The 16,102-nt window shown below is 38.3% G+C and overlaps 1 protein-coding gene across 1 annotated transcript in view; it reads left to right on the plus strand.

Annotated features, from left to right (window-relative positions):
- The window catches only part of garem (GRB2 associated, regulator of MAPK1), a 93,727-nt gene extending 83,140 nt beyond the window's left edge, over window positions 1-10,587 (plus strand). Inside the window, exons 5-6 of the mRNA XM_080194272.1 lie at window positions 3,797-3,954; window positions 8,977-10,587. Of these exons, the coding sequence (XP_080050398.1) occupies window positions 3,797-3,954; window positions 8,977-9,910 (1,092 nt within the window). The 3' untranslated portion in view covers window positions 9,911-10,587. The remainder of the gene's footprint in view (window positions 1-3,796; window positions 3,955-8,976) is intronic.
- The last annotated feature ends 5,515 nt before the right edge of the window (window positions 10,588-16,102 follow it).

The raw sequence follows: 16,102 nt of genomic DNA on the forward strand, positions 1-16,102 counted from the left end.
CTATCTTGCATTAAGTTGATCTTTCTCTACACCTTAGCTGTGACTACATTCTGCACTCTCTTCTTTCCTTCTCTATGAATGGTATGCTTTGTCTGTGTAGTGTGCGAAAAACAATACTTTTCACTGTATACTAATACATGGTGACAATAATAAATCAAATCAAAGTCTCTCAGGCCATATTTCAGCCAAAACCAGACACTGTCAGATTCATCTGGAACATGCAGGTTAATCCTGGTTGCTTTTCTCCACTGCCATGCAATCTCCTTAAACTCTTGTTTCCTGTTTATTCCATCCTTGCTGTCAGTAAGTGCAAGGATCTCATGCATTCCACCCTCCCCCCACCAAACGAATGGCATCCATTCAATTCCTCTTCTGTTCCCTACTAAGTGCTCATAAAACCAAACAGAATTGTTTCATACTTGGGCAGCGAACTTGAATCCCTTTCTAGTTAAGTTTCCAATCCATCCTTGTGTCTGCAAAGTTAATCTGTTGACTTTGCCATTCTCTCTAAATTGCTGATCTTCATTCCTGATCTCCTGACATTGTAAAATGTTTCTCTCTTTTCAATTACTACCCCATGTCCTCTTGCCTCACCATCAGCACTTCTCAAAATCCATTTTCAGCCCTTCAGTCCTTATACTCCCATTTCCAAGCTCAGGCCACTGGAAAGTGCTGTTGCCTACTAAATCTTTCCAAAAGCTTTTTTTCTGAGTCTTTCCTCTGTCACCACTGAACCAGTCCTAATTAAACTCTCAAGACATCCTCTGACTGTGACGCATTATCCCTTCTTTTCTGCAACCTTCTACAGTGCCTCTATTCTGTTGTTCAGCTGAATGGTCTTACCTCCTCGCCTTTACAATCCTTTCCAAACCCTGAAATCTCTTCACTGTGTTAGTTGTAGGTCAGGTAGTAACATTCTTGCCATTGAGTCAAAAACTTGTGGGTTCAGATACTGATCCAGGAATCTGGGCTGACACTGTGGTGCAGTACTGAAGGAATGCTGCATTGTTATTGATGCCATCTCTTGGATGGAATGTTTAAGACCCCAGATGCCCACAGGTGGATCCCATAGCACTATTTTGAAGAAGAATGGGGGATGTATTCTCTATGTCCTGGCCAATATTTATCACTCAATCAGGATAGTGGGAGCTTGCTGTGTGCAAATTGGCTGCCACATTTCCTACATTACAACATCGACTACACTTTAATCATTGGCTGTAAAGTGCTTTGCATCATCCTGTGGTTGTAAAAGATACCTTTTTCTTCAGTTATTCAGATTTCTTGTATACCCTTTCCCCAACTGAAATTATCATTGGTGGCTGAGTGCTGAGCCATCTTGGTCATAGAAACTCTACAGTGTAGAAAGAGGCCATTGGGCCCATTGAATACAATTCCATCCAGGCCCTACCTGCACATGTTTACCCACTAATCCCTCTAACCTACGCATCTCGAGGTTAGCCCATCGACCTAACCTGCACATCTTTGGAGTCTTGGAGGAAACCCACATGGACACAAGGAGAATGAGCAAACTCCATACAGACAGCGAACCAAGCCAGGAGTCAAACCCAAGTCCCTGGGGCTGTGAAGCAGCAGTTCTTAACCACTGTGTTACCATGCTGCCCTTAGGTCAGGATCTGAGTTTTGATTATGCCTCTCTGATGGCACTTATGGATTTTGTTTTAACTAGATGCATTTATAATCAATTTTTGGATGTCATTTATGTTCATTAGGTTCTGGTACTGCATCATTTTAGAAGGTGTAAACTAAATTGTGTAATCTAACTGCGAAAAGTTTTTAATGTCAGGTAAGTGTTGTGGAAATACTTCCATTCAACGATGTATAGTCACTCGAGATAATCATAAGCCTTGAATGCAAAAGTTAATAATCAGAAGGGAGAGGTCCTCACTGAAAAAAATGTACCATAATTAGGTACCTAATTTGTGTACACCACAGTTCAAGCTACTGCAACACATTTTCAGAGCTGGCCATGTAGAGAACAAAAACATGTTGGCAATATTCACTTGTTCAGGCAACGTTTATGAAGAGAATAGACCATTGATTACCCTTCATTTTTCAGTCCTGTAGGAACTTAGCTGCTTTGTGTTTCATGGTCAAGGGTATCCTAATTCCTTCAGATATCAACATTTCCCTGTCTCTTGGCATTTTAAAAAAAAGTCTGCTGAGAACAACTTGATGGCATCTTTTTGCCTGCTTTCTCTTCTTGCATTGATAATATCGAACCTAGATATGTTTTGTCCTTGTGTATCACAAATACGTTGTGTTGAACTTGTATCGGACAATAGTTTGGCCTCAGGTGGAGTGTTGTGTCTAGTTCTGGGTGCAGCACTTTTGGAAGATGTGAAAGCATTGGAGGCAGCGCAGAAAAGATTCACAAGAATAGTCTCAGGGATGAGGAAGTTTGGTTGTGAAGATATTTTGGAAAAGTTGGGACTGTTTTCCTTGTAGAAAAGAAGGCTGAGAGGAGATTTAATAATGTATTCAAAATCATGAGTCTGTGCAGAGTAGGTGGGGAGAAACTGTTTACACTCATGAAAGGATCACTATCATATATTTAAAGCTGAGGCAGACAGATTTTTGTCATCTCAGGGAATCGAGGAGTGTGGAGAGCAACTGCTGAGTTGAAGCTCAAGATCAGCCAGAGCAGGATTAATGGGCCGTACGGTCTTTTCCTGCTCTTGTTTCTTATGTTCATTTGTTAGGCTATCATTTGCTGGTTTCTTCAGCTCTTCCAAATCCTCAGTACTACTAGTCTTGACAATATCGTAGCCTTCTTTTCACTTAATACCATCCTTAATCTCCAGTTAGCCATGGAGGCTCATTTTCCCTGTGAAGATTTTTTTTCTTGGTGGAATGTATATTCAATAAGGAAAGTGTCAGCACAGGCATTACGTGCCAAATGACCACATTCGGTATTGTCATTTTATGATTCTATGGCCATCTTAGCCATGATGTAGAGATGCCGGTGTTGGACTGGGGTAAACACAGTAAGAAGTCTCACAACACCAGGTTAAACTGGTTGGACTTTATCCTGGTGTTCTTGCACTATCTTAGCACCAAGGGTAGATTGAATCTTGAATATGGGCATTGTAATCATGATATTCCAACCAACCAAACTAACTTGACGTTGCCCAGACTATCCTGCTTTTACTGTTTGCTCTTGTGATGTAATTCTGGGAAATTTAGGAATCTGTCTATTTCCCAGGTACATAAACGGTTGCATTTCTTCATTCATTCCTCCCCGATTAGTCTGCCCATACATCCTCTAACTAACCAGGTGAGTTGCTTGTTCTCAGTTCATTCCCATGCTCATAAACAAGGCACTGAAGTTAGAATAAACCAGTGGATGTTCCTCTCTCTGGGATGGAAAGAGTCAAGGAAAATGTTGCTTTATTTGCACTTACTTGTGGCTGAGATTGGGAACTTAGTGCAGGAAATCATGGATGCAAAGCTATATTTCATCATTTCATGCTCTAGTTTACTAAACAGCTTTAGTTTAGTTTGTTACAGTAGCTTAAAGAACGCAAAATTCACATTTTAACACTAACTTGCTGCAATATTACAGTTATTTTGCAAAGTATACCTTTTCATAAAGTTTTATGTGCTCTATTCAATGCAAATTGCACCCATTATCCATTTTTTGGAATGCTGGCAATTGAATTAAGATTGTGTTTACAACTCCCAAAACATACAGATTGAATCTTATTCTAAGATATAAATAGATTCTGAAAGACCTTTACTTCAAATGTATTCAGTATAGAATTGTTTCCACTGGCAGGTAAAAGAAGAATGCAGACTTCTGAATGCTCCACCAGTCCCACCACGGAATACCAAGCCATCATCACAGAGTCCATCAATTCCTCCTCGGCAAATACGCCAGCAGACACGATCTCCCAGTCCTACGTTGTCTTACTATTCTTCTGGATTGCATAACATGTAAGACATTATTACCAGGTGTATTATCTAAGGTGGCAGCTTGATGATCTGTCTTCATCTTTAAGATTGGATTTGGAAAAACTGGAAAAATGAACTTATTATGATAATAGATCATATAATGAGAAATGGCAATTTCCTGTTAGTGATTGTTCTGTTTGAAAGCTTTAAAGTTTACAAGACTAGTAAAAGAAACTTGGAATCTTGAACATCATGGTCGTGCAAACTTAACCACTTTCTGGCATCATTTTATCAGGAAAAGTAGGTACTGTCCAGCATAACATACTACTGTTGAAATTGAAGATCTGTTCTTATATGAAGACAATGCAAATCTCGATTCGATTAAAATATTGTCCATAATGCTGATGTATTAAAGTGCGACACCTTTTGAAAATGCAGTGGAACATCTTGTGATCAAACAGAATTTGAAATTGTAATTGAAAAGTTAATTATGGCCTACTGACTTGTATTTTATTATTGATTGTCTTGTCCCTTTTTCATTTTAGTAGGAATTAATATATGTCCACCCCCTTTTAAAAGGAGATTTTAAAGCAATTATCTTTCCTTTTAAGTGGAATTTCTGCATTCCATCAATAGTTTACCTGTTCCCAAGTAAACAAAGTTTCCGTATTTTCCTTCCACTAGTGAACATCTTGCAGTTTCAGTGAGATTGTGAATTTCATGTTGGGAAAATTATCCCAATCCTATTATCTATTCAGGGTCCAACCAATTGTTAATATTACAAAGCTGAAAGCCGATATGGAAAAAATGAAGTAACAAATTGTAATTAGTATTGCCTGTTTTTCAGTTTATATTTATGAGTATGCTAATAAAAGACTTCCCTTTATAAATATTAATTGAAGTTCTAGTACAAATAAAAGCTTTCTATGCAAATATCTTCTAATATAATGTGGCTGTTAAATTTTCTTGAGGATATTTTAAATTTTAGATTGGGAGGTTTTGTCAACCTCTAAGTGAATCCCCATGTTTCCTCTTGCCTAAGTGTATAGGTAAATTTGTATCATTCAGGGCAAAAAAGAGCCTGTTTCACTTTATTTCAGCTGACTGGTTTATCCTGTGCTCTTACATTATCTTTATTGTCCTTGGCCACAGAATATAATGCTGATTATAGAATGTGGCTTAATTATGACTTTCTAAACAGTTAAAGCCTAAGTGAACATTATTATAACATACTAGATTTTGTAATATCTTTTTATGCTCAACTATCTTTAATAAGTAGGAAATAGAATGGTCTTACTGCAATTATGGCAACAATAATAATTCTAGTGTTTCGACTCACTTTCTGTGAAATTTACCTATCCAGACTACCTTTTAAAAACTCCAATTTGAACTAGACAGACCTAGAATTGCTTTCTAAAAATGACTAAAGTGAATGTAAATAACTAAATTTCAAATGTTTATCCATTGAAAGATGCACTGGGTTCTGCCACAAAACTTTCCAGGCTCTACCTTTGTGACTCCCAACCCTTCTCAAACTTGATCTTGTGCTTGTTCTAGCCGCCAACCAAAGGAAACAGGTTGGTCACTCCTTCATAATTTCTCCTTTTAACCTTCTCTGAGCCAATGGAAATAATCCCAGTAATCTTTATTCTGACCTTCATCTCCAGTATTCTTATAGATAACTCAATTTCCTTTTTATATTTGGGGACACAAAATCTCTCAGCATTCTACTGTGACCGATTATTGTTGCTTTATACAGATTTATTATCACCTCTTCACTCTTGTATGTTATGCTCCTTCTTAAAAAAAAAAATGTAAATGTGATAGAATATGGTTTCATCTCACTGTACATGGCTTCAAGGAGTTGTGCACTTGAAAACTCTAGCTAACTATTCCAGTACATTTTTCATCTTTCTGTTGAGTTCATCTTTCCAATCATTGTTTTTCTATACCAGTTGCATTATGATACATTTTCTGCATTAAATTGCTCTGCTACCAGTTTTTTTTATTCAGCTGATCTGCCTATCCTTGAGTTGACTCCACAGCTGTATTTTTTTGCCCTAATTTTGTATTATTGGGTAGCTTTGATATTTTACTCACTGTGCCCAATTCCAAGTTTCTCTATACTTCTGTCTATTCTACTTTTCTATTTCTTGCTCTTGGCACCCAGTCCCCTGCTGCCTTATATGGCCTGATACACTCACTTGTGTTGACCCTTCCTTCCATTGCATATATAAGTGTGGGCTCTTGAGTACATAATTTTCATCCTCCATTCAATGCAATATAACTAATTATTTGTTTCCTGTCAATGAAGCAGTCTTCTATTCACGCAAAAACAAAAAGTAATATGTTGGAAATGTAAAATAAAACAGTTCTGGAAACACAGCATATCATTTGGCACTTGAGAGAGAAAAGCACTGGGGGAATGACAATTTTGGTTAATGATCTTTTATCAGAACAGTTAGTTATGTTAATATTATAGATTAATATGGATAGACTGGGGAAGCTAGAGTTAGTCTCACTGGGGCAAAGAAGCCTAAAAGAAAATTTGAGAGGGGTGTTTCAGATCATGATGAGACTAGAGTAAATAAAGCAGCTGGCTCGAATGGCTGAGGAATCGATAACCACAGGACACAAAGGTGATGAGCAAAACAGCCAGGAACAACTGGAATGCACTCAGAGTTCCGGGTGCAGATTCAGTAGTCACCTTGAAAAGGGAATTTGGTAAATATTGAAGGAGAAAACATTGCAGAAGTATGTGGAAAGAGTGGGGTGGGGATGGAATGGGTTTGACCAGATTACTCTTTGATAGAACCAGATTACATTTGATGGGCCAAATGACCACCACCTATATTCTACTATTATAATGATATAAGACATATAAACAGTAAAAGGGTGGTTAAAGGAGGAGTAGGCCCATTTAGGGATCCAAAAGGGGATTTACACATGGAAGCAGGGGGTGTCACTGAAGTTTTAAATTAATATTTTGCATCTATCTTTACCAAGGAAGATGCTACCAAGGCTGTGATGAAATAGGAGGACATTCAGTCACTTGAAGAGTTTACATTTGATAAGGAGGAAGAGGTATTGGATCGGCTATCTGTACTTAAAGTGGACAAGCACCTGAAATACATCAAAGGCTACTGAGGGAAGTGAGAGTGAAAATTGCAGAGCACTGGCCATAATCTTTCAGTCTTCCTGAGACTTGGGTTGGTGCCAGAAACATGGAGAATTGTAACATTATGCCCTCATTCAAAAAAGGTTTTAGGATAAGTCTAGCTACTACAGACTAGTCAGTTTAACTTTGGTGGTAGAAACATTTGGAGAAACTAGAATTCAGGACAGAATTAACAATCACGTGGACAAAAGTGGATTAATTAAGGAAGGCAAGCATGGCTTTCCTGACAAAATCGTGTTTAACTATGTTGCTGGAGTTTTTCTAAGAGATGGCATAGAGGGTTGTTAGGGACAATTTGTTGATGTGCTGTATGTGGACTTCCAAAAAGCATTTGATGATATATCACACAACAGCATTGAGAGAAAAGTTGTAGCTCAAGGAATACATAGGACAGTGGCAATATGGATACAAAATTGGCTGAGTGACAAGAAATAGAGTTGTGGTTAGTGGATACTTCTCGGATTGGAGGAAGGTTTGTAGTGGAGTTGCGCAGAGGTCGGGTATTAGCACAGCTGCTTTTTCTGATTATATATTAATGATCTACATCTTGGTGTACAGAGAATTATTTCAAAATTTGTGGATGATATGACAAGTTGTGATAGAGGTGGATAGAAACATAGAAAATTTATGGCACAGAAAGATAGGTGGCAGATGAAGTTCAATGTGGAGAAATGAAAAATGATATATTTTTATAGGAAGAACACAGGGACAGTATAAAATAAAAGGTACCACACTATTGGTGGGTGCAGGAGCAGAGGGACCTTGTATATGTGCTTAAGTCATTAAAGGAGGCAGGACAGGTTGTTAGAGCAGTTAATAAAGCATACTGTCTCCTAAGCTTCATTAATAGGGCATGAAATACAACAACAAGGAGGTTATGTTGAACTTGTATAAGACATTATAGTTAGATCTCGGCTAGTATTGTGTACAATTCTGCATGCACATTTTAGGAAGGATGTGAAAGCATTGGAGAGAGTGCAGAAGAGATTTATGAGAATAGTTTCAGTAATGATGAACTTCAGTAATAAAGTGATATTGGAGAAGTTGGGACTCTTTTCCTTGAAGAAGGAAGATTGAGAGAAGATTTGATAGAGGTATTCATTCACATGAGAGGCCTGGACAGAATATGTTGGGAGAAACTGTTCCCACTCATGAAAGAATGGAGAATTAAAGTGGGCACAGATTTAAAGTAATTGGCAAAAGAAACACAAGTGATACGAGAGACAACTTTTTCATACAAGTGATTAGGGTTTGAAATGCTTTTCCTGAGTGTGGTTGAGACGGGTTCAATTGTGGCATTCAAAAGAGAATTAGATGATTATTTGAAAAGAAACAATTTGTAAGGTTGCAGGAGAATGGCACTGGATGAAGTGCTCATTGAGAACCAGTGCAGACATGATGGACCAAATGGCCTCCTTTTGAGTTGTAACAAATCTGTGATATATATTCCACTGGCTGAGTTAGTAAAGCCAGCATATAAGTGAACCATTCTGACTAGATCAGACATTTTTACCTGCCCGTGTCAGTAAAACAGAACTGAATTTTTTGCATTTGGTTTCCCTGCACTTGTTAAATTGCACAAAATATATCTGAGTCACCAGTGTGTTTGCATTTAGGGACTGCTAGTTTTTTTCATTTTAAAACAACATATTTTACTGGTATTCCCGGAGTGCTCCATTCAAGGTGCCTGCACATTAAACTGGTAAATTTACCTAGCACTGTATGTGGACCCAAATGTTTGCATTTTGCAGTTTGTACATTGTTTGAATTTACTAATTTGAAATTGGTTTTCACCGGGATAATTTCAGTTTAGGGGAAGGGATCTACTACTGCAGGAAGATAATATTGGATTTTCAAGTGCCTAAAATGATTTACTTTGTTTGCAGTGGTGCCACAGAGAATGATGCACCTCCACCCAGTGAGAAGCATTCCTCAGCTTCATGTTACCCTTGTAACTGGATCAACTCTAATGTTTTGGACAGTGGAATAAAGTCCCCACTCAGAAGTCCCGTACTGGACCGCCCTTCAAATCGATCATCGTGGCCAAACAATCATTATGGAGATGTTGACCAAGATGGTTATAATTTTGGATCTGAACACAGAAGTTATTACAGTTATCCTCGTCATAAAATGCCAAGCTCTCCAAAGAGCATAGTGTCAATACCCTTTCAGTATAATAACATTGAGTGTGCTGGGGGTTGTGAGGCATTTCCAATTAATATCTTCCCTAAACAGCAACAATCCAAGGATAGAGGATTCCATCTTTTTCCTACTGGATGCCCAAGATCTACCAGTTATTCCTCAGAGGGCAACAGAGAAAAGTTTTTAGCAGATAACATTCAGCAAAGTCAGTCATGCCCCACCATACCACCACGTGCACTAAAATTCAGTGTTGAGGAACTAGTTAACCTAGAAGCACTGTTTCTGTCTTCAACTATAGATGGAGCCGAGGATGATCCTCAGGTTTGTTCAACAGATCTACCTGAAGACAATTTTGCTAATAAAGGTACACCGGATATATTTTCTATTCCGTATTCTTCTTCTCCATTGCACCTGCAATTAGCACCACGTTCATGTGGTGATGGATCACCCTGGCAGCCACCATCTGACCTTTGTGGACTTTCTATCGAAGAAGTGTCAAAGTGCCTGCAATTTATTGGTCTCCCTGAAGAGATTATATCACTATTTGTGACTGAAAAAATTGATGGAAATTTACTTGTACAGCTGACAGAAGAAATCCTGTCTGAAGACTTTAAGCTTAGCAAACTTCAAATTAAGAAGCTCCTGCAGTTCATTGGTGGTTGGCGACCTAAGATGTAGTGCTATGATACAAATGGCATTATTGCAGACTATCTGACCTCAACATCTATTGTTTTACACTAAAGAGTCATAATTCTTTAGGGCTGTATCAAATCAGTGCTATGGATGGTTTACTTGTGAAGATGCAAAGTATTGTTTTGTCTGTTGATAAATCTGATATCCTGTGGAGGAAAAAAATAATGTTGCTGGAAGTGTGCCTTGTGCTCTACTGAACTGTTGGAATTATCAAAAGAATGATAGTAATTTGGTTGTTCCTCAAGTTGTTTAAATTGTAAAGTGATTTGCGAGACACAATGATCCTCTACTAAGTGCTGGATTTCTGATCAAAAAGACTGTTAGGTTGGTTTCAGATTGTTGACATATAGAATTGTGGTTTAACTGTACTGTTATGGGCCTAGGCTACTGCTTAGTCACTGTATTCATGTTACATTCTTTTGGTAATGTATAAATTAATGGTGACACTTGTCTTTACCACTGGACTTAGGTTTCTTTCTGCTGGGGCACATACAGATGTGGTTTAATAAGAATACCTAGGTTTTGGTTTTTAGAAGTTGATCTTGGAATGAGTAAACTGAACAAATTGAATTTACAACAGATGCAACCATTTAATATAATAAACCCATTTGAGACTTGTAAACGGTTTGAAGAGAGTTTTGATGTTTACTGTTGGACTGAAATTCTCTCGTCTCTCGAAGTTTTTTTTTCTATTTCAATCCTGACACGTTTAGTGTAGAAATCGCTTGAAATAAAGTTGATGAATAGACTTGTTGAAAATGTTTTCCAGCAAAAAGATGTTAAGGACTTATTGTACTATCATTCATTTCTCAATATAGCAGTGCTTATTAACCAAATCCTTGTTCAGTTTTATACACAAGTTGCTAATCCAAATATTTTGCCATTATCTCCAGAAATAATATCATTCAAGTGGGCCGTGAGTTGCGTTCTTCAGGAGTCACATAACATCAGTGTATCCTTAACTTCACAACATGCATAGCACGATCCTTAAGTTCTCAGTTCATGATCTCAGTGAAGAAATTAATAGTTTCTTCTTTCATGTACCTTGTGCTTTTACCAGCAATTCTTAAAAGAAAATAGCAGGACAGTCAATCATTGTAGCAATAGGAAAAGAAAGACTTGCAGTTATATGGCTCCAATAATTAGCTCAGGATGTCTCAAAGCATTCAGCAGTCAGTGAGCTACTTTTGAAGTGTAGTTACTCTTGTCATGTAGGAACCATGGCAAGTTCCTACTAACATACCTTATTGAATGACAGAACAAGCTCAAGGGCCAAATGGCCTAGCTGTCCTATTTCTTCAGGCTTTACTAACAGAGATCAAATAATATAAAAGCAATATACTGTGGATACTGGAAAACTGAAATAAAAACAGAAAATGCTGGAAGTATATAGCTCTGTGAGCAGCTGTGAATGGAGAAGCAGAATTAATGTCCATTGTTCCTCCCTCCACAGATGCTGCCAGTATTTTATGTTGCCAATAAGCAGATTTTTATGATTTTGGTTATGGCCTAAATTTAGTAAGAAGTCTCACAACACCAGATTAAAATCCAACAGGTTTATTTGGTAGCAAAAGCCACTAGCTTTTTGGAGTGCTTTCTGCCCCTTCGTCAGGTGAGTGGGAGTTCTGTTCACAAACAGGGCATATAAAGACACAAACTCAATTTACAAAATAATGATTGGAATGTGAGTCTTTACAGCTGATCAAGTCTTAAAGGTACAGACAATGTGAGTGGAGAGAGGGTTAAGCACTCTTTAACCTGTGCTTTACGCTCTCTCCACTCACATTGTACCTTTACGACTTGATTAGCTGTAAAGACTCGCATTCCAATCATTATTTTGTAAATTGAGTTTGTGTCTTTATATGCCCTGTTTGTGAATAGAACTCTCACTCACCTGACGAAGGGGCAGCAAGCGCTCTGAAAGCTAGTGGCTTTTGCTACCAAATAAACCTGTTGGACTTTAACCTGGTGTTGTGAGACTTCTTACGGTGTTTACCCCGGTCCAACACTGGCATCTCTACATCATGCCTAAATCTAGGACAGGGCACAAGGAGAGCTCGTGTATTCTTCCCAAAAATGCAGTTAGCACTTTTACACCCACCTGCAAAGACAGATGGGGCATTGGTTTAACATCTTATCTGAAAGATGTAACCTCCAACCAGTGCAGCACTCCCTCAGTACAGCACTGGAGTGTCAGCCTCGATTTTGTTTTTGTGCTCAGGTTAAGGGACTAAGGCTTGAACCCACACCTCACAAGAGGTGAGTATGCCACCAATTGAACCACAGCTGACAGAACCTTTATTTTACAGACAATGCACGAAGGGCCAGATTTCACCCACTTTATAGATTGATGGAGATTACCCTGATGTTGAGGCTTCTTAAATATTTCTCTGCTAGTCAAGGCTTTCATTTGATCTTAACTTTCTATCTACATAAGAGTGATTGCCTTTCAAAGTAATTGTGAAGTGGTTTGGAATGTTTGAACGATGTATTAAGGCATCAAATAAATCCAAATCTCCACAAAAATTGCATGTACTATTTTCATACCAAGTTGGCTGTTTTTGTTTCTGAAGGTTCATTTGAGCTTGAAGCTCTTTGGGCAGTGGCATTATGTTACCTATCTCTCTGCTGCCTTTTTCTCTCTTCAGTGATCACAAACATGTTGAATTTAGACATTGTGATAAATAGTTATCAAAAAAACTAGGTGATTCCCTAACCCCATTTACTTTGTCAAACTCAATATTGCCCAGTTTGGATTGAATATGAATTTCCATTTTGAACTCTCTCAATTCGGCTGTGCACCAGCTATTGAGTGCTTTTTCTGCAAATCATCAAAGTTTAACAGCAAGTCCAGAACTTAAAATCAATAATTAAGTTACATCACTGTTGCTGCATGAACATTTAGTATACAATTAACAGATACAGGTTGTAGACATGGTTACTGAGCATTTTGAATAATAGATAATAGGTGAGATTTATTTAATTAAATAAATAACAGATAGTATGGCCTGCTTCTGCACTGCAGGGATTCTATGAAAAGCTGTTCAGTGGTATTACCACAAGTCAGCATTAACTGAGTTTCTGAATATCAAATTACAATTGAGATTGTTTCTGAGACTGAAATAAATTGTTATTCATTTAGAATTTAACTTATAGCTGAAAATTAGCAGACTTGAATAATCTGTTGGGCAGAGTCTGTGTATTGTAGGTTTGCAAGTCCTGAGCTTACAAGAGTGTCTTCATGAATGACAGGGCTGAGTTAATTTGTTCCCCTTTGGACAAATAGCTTCTGATGCACTAACTTTTAGTGAGGAACATCAAGAGAGGACTGAAGATACGAAAGATTCTCCTAACTGAAAGAGAATGTAAGGAAGTATGTATGAATCAATGAATCTATTAAGGCGAATGCCAAGCAACCTCATAGTTAATGTTCAAAGAAAAATCCCTTTGTCAAACTGCCTAACACCCATCAATCATTTATTTCAAACATGCAAGGGTTTTTGATCTTGAGTTGGAGATATGGATATCTAAACATGTTAAACGATACTGCACTGCCACATCCCCAATTCTTTCTTTTAAGCAAGGACCATATACATGATCTGGTCTGGGGGCTTGGCATTAAACAGTTTTTGAGCATAATACTTAATCTAAGTTAATTTAGCACTGGTAAAGAATATTCTGTTTACATAAGCCTTTTCAATTTTAGTTGGTTTTGATTTCCTGGCATTCACTTTGACTATTGACACTCCTTCTGATATGTTTATACTAAAACTCCTTTCTCAAGAACAAATAGGGATGAATAATAAATGCTGGCCTTGCCAGCAACCTTCACATTAAGAACAGTTTTTTAAAAAAAATTACAACTCTAGAAGTTTACCAAATAAAATTACATTATGTTGAATAGACTGGGCTTGTACTTGTTAGAGTTTAGAAGGATGGGGGGGGGATCTTATTGAGACGTATAAGATGATGAAAGGGATGGATAGGGTAGAGGTGGAGAGGTTCTTCCCGCTCAAAGGACAGCAGGACTAGAGGGCACAGCCTCAAGATAAGTGGGGGGGGGGGGGGCAGTTTAGAACAGAGTTGAGGAGGAACTTCTTCACTCAAAGGGTGGTGAATCTCTGGAATTCTCTGCCCGTTGAAATGATGGAGGCTACCTCGCTAAATATATTTAAGACACGGGTAGATAGGGTTTTGGTAGGCAAGGGGAATTAAGGGTTATGGGGAGAAAGCGGGAAAGTGGAACTGAGCCACTTCAGATCAGCCATGATCTTATTGAATGGCAGGGCAGGCTCGAAGGGCTAGATGGCCTACTCCTGCTCCTATTTCTTATGTTCTTGTGTTAAAACAGCCTTGTCCAACATGCAGTGTGGCCTGCCATGCATCTGTATTTAGCCTACAGACTCACTGTTCAATATACAGGTAAGTGACAGACCTGCAAGGAGTTTTATCCTCCCATCACAGCTCATCAGCAACAAATGTGGGAGAGTAACAGTCAGTAATTGGAGAAATGGTGTGTATGTGGCCATGGTGCATGCTTTCTCTGCCTTTGGCTGTGCTCTCTTCTCTCTTGCCCTCCTTTACAGGCACCAACCTTTGAAATGTGCACGAGTCAGGATGTGGAGTTGACTGGGAAAGCCACAAAGAACAGCATCCACCTGGAACAGCTGGAGTGTCAGGGCGGTGTGAGGGAAGTGCATCTTGGCACCTTTTACAACTGTTCCAAATTGCTCCTCTGCCGTAAAATGCCCAAAGCTTGCAGCCCTAAATGGGGAGAGGGTTTGTGTGAGAGAGAACAGAAAACCTTTCCCTTCCTCTTCCAAAAATCGATCCATGAAGTGGGCCAAGTGAAGAGGAAAACCTAGGCTGAAAGGCAGCCCTGTTTCAGTCCCCACTAACATGAATTTCACTGAGGCCAGCTCAGAAGGTCAATGATGATTAAATCCAACTCATTAACTCGGCGTGGGGTGACTAGGACCCTCTTCCCTGGTGACTAGGACTTGGGCCCAATTTGTATCTCAATAGCTCTGCTTATTCAGCAAAAAGGCACAGATAGTTTTATTGATTAGCACTGTTTTTGGCATTTTTTAATGGTAATTTTTATTAATTACTCTTCTAAATTATCAATTTATTGCTGTGACTAATTTTGTTTGAATTTCATATTTAATATTTTTGCAAACCTTATCTTTCCAAAATTTGTTCATATTCCCCTTATGTCAAAAAAAAATGTGGCCTTTCACATGAGAAGGTTTGACACCACCTCTGTTAAAATAAATGCTGTTTTCAATTGCAGCTCAGCAGCACTCCCTGCTGGCCAAAACCTTAACACAAGTATGCAAGCTGGCAGAGGAGGTTTTGAGATGTACTTGTTTTCAGACATGTGCGTGCCTCTCACTATACTTGCCATCTTTCTTTAAGATTAACTATCAGAGCATTAAGCGCATACAGCGCAATGGGACATGGTACCACAAATGACTTTAATGAACATTTCAGTAATTACTCATTCTCCAGTTGAATTTTCAAAATTTGTTTGGAAGTTTACTTTGTGTAAAAGTGTATGTACTATGCTAAGCAAGTACTTGATGTATGAACATTACAGATCTAGTTGAGGGATTTTTGCTGAGTTACATGGCCAGTGATGAATGGATACTGTTTACATTTTTAGTCCATACCAGATACTACTTTCTTATACATTGTCATAGATCACCATCTTCAGTAAATCCTGGGTCCCCATGAACCAGTGTTTGATTTTATATGCATATGGCAATATATTGTTACCCAAAGACTGAACAGGAATGCTTGTCAGCAAAATTAGTTTACTGTTTCTGAAACAAACCCTCTTCTGCCCAATCTGAATAGCAGAAGAAGAAATGCTATCTAAAACAGAATATACTGATTTAGACTCCAGGACACAAACTTAAGAAAAACACAACATTGCCAGCAAAGAGTTTTGGGATATCTTGAGCTCATTAAGGCCACTGTGCATACAAATATGTTCTTTCTTTTGCTAAACTCTTCATATTAAATCCAGACCATACTCCCTAACTTGCAACTGAAGTTTCACACACCCTCAGGCTCAGAAGAACTGAAGAGTTGATAACATGTAGCCTCAATGTACCTTCCGTACCCTTTTAAATTCGCAATTAGCATACATACCAATAAAAGGGGATATAACAT

This window comes from Carcharhinus amblyrhynchos, chromosome 8, assembly GCF_965287045.1.
Source record: "Carcharhinus amblyrhynchos chromosome 8, sCarAmb.v2.hapA, whole genome shotgun sequence".
NCBI lineage: Eukaryota > Metazoa > Chordata > Chondrichthyes > Carcharhiniformes > Carcharhinidae > Carcharhinus > Carcharhinus amblyrhynchos.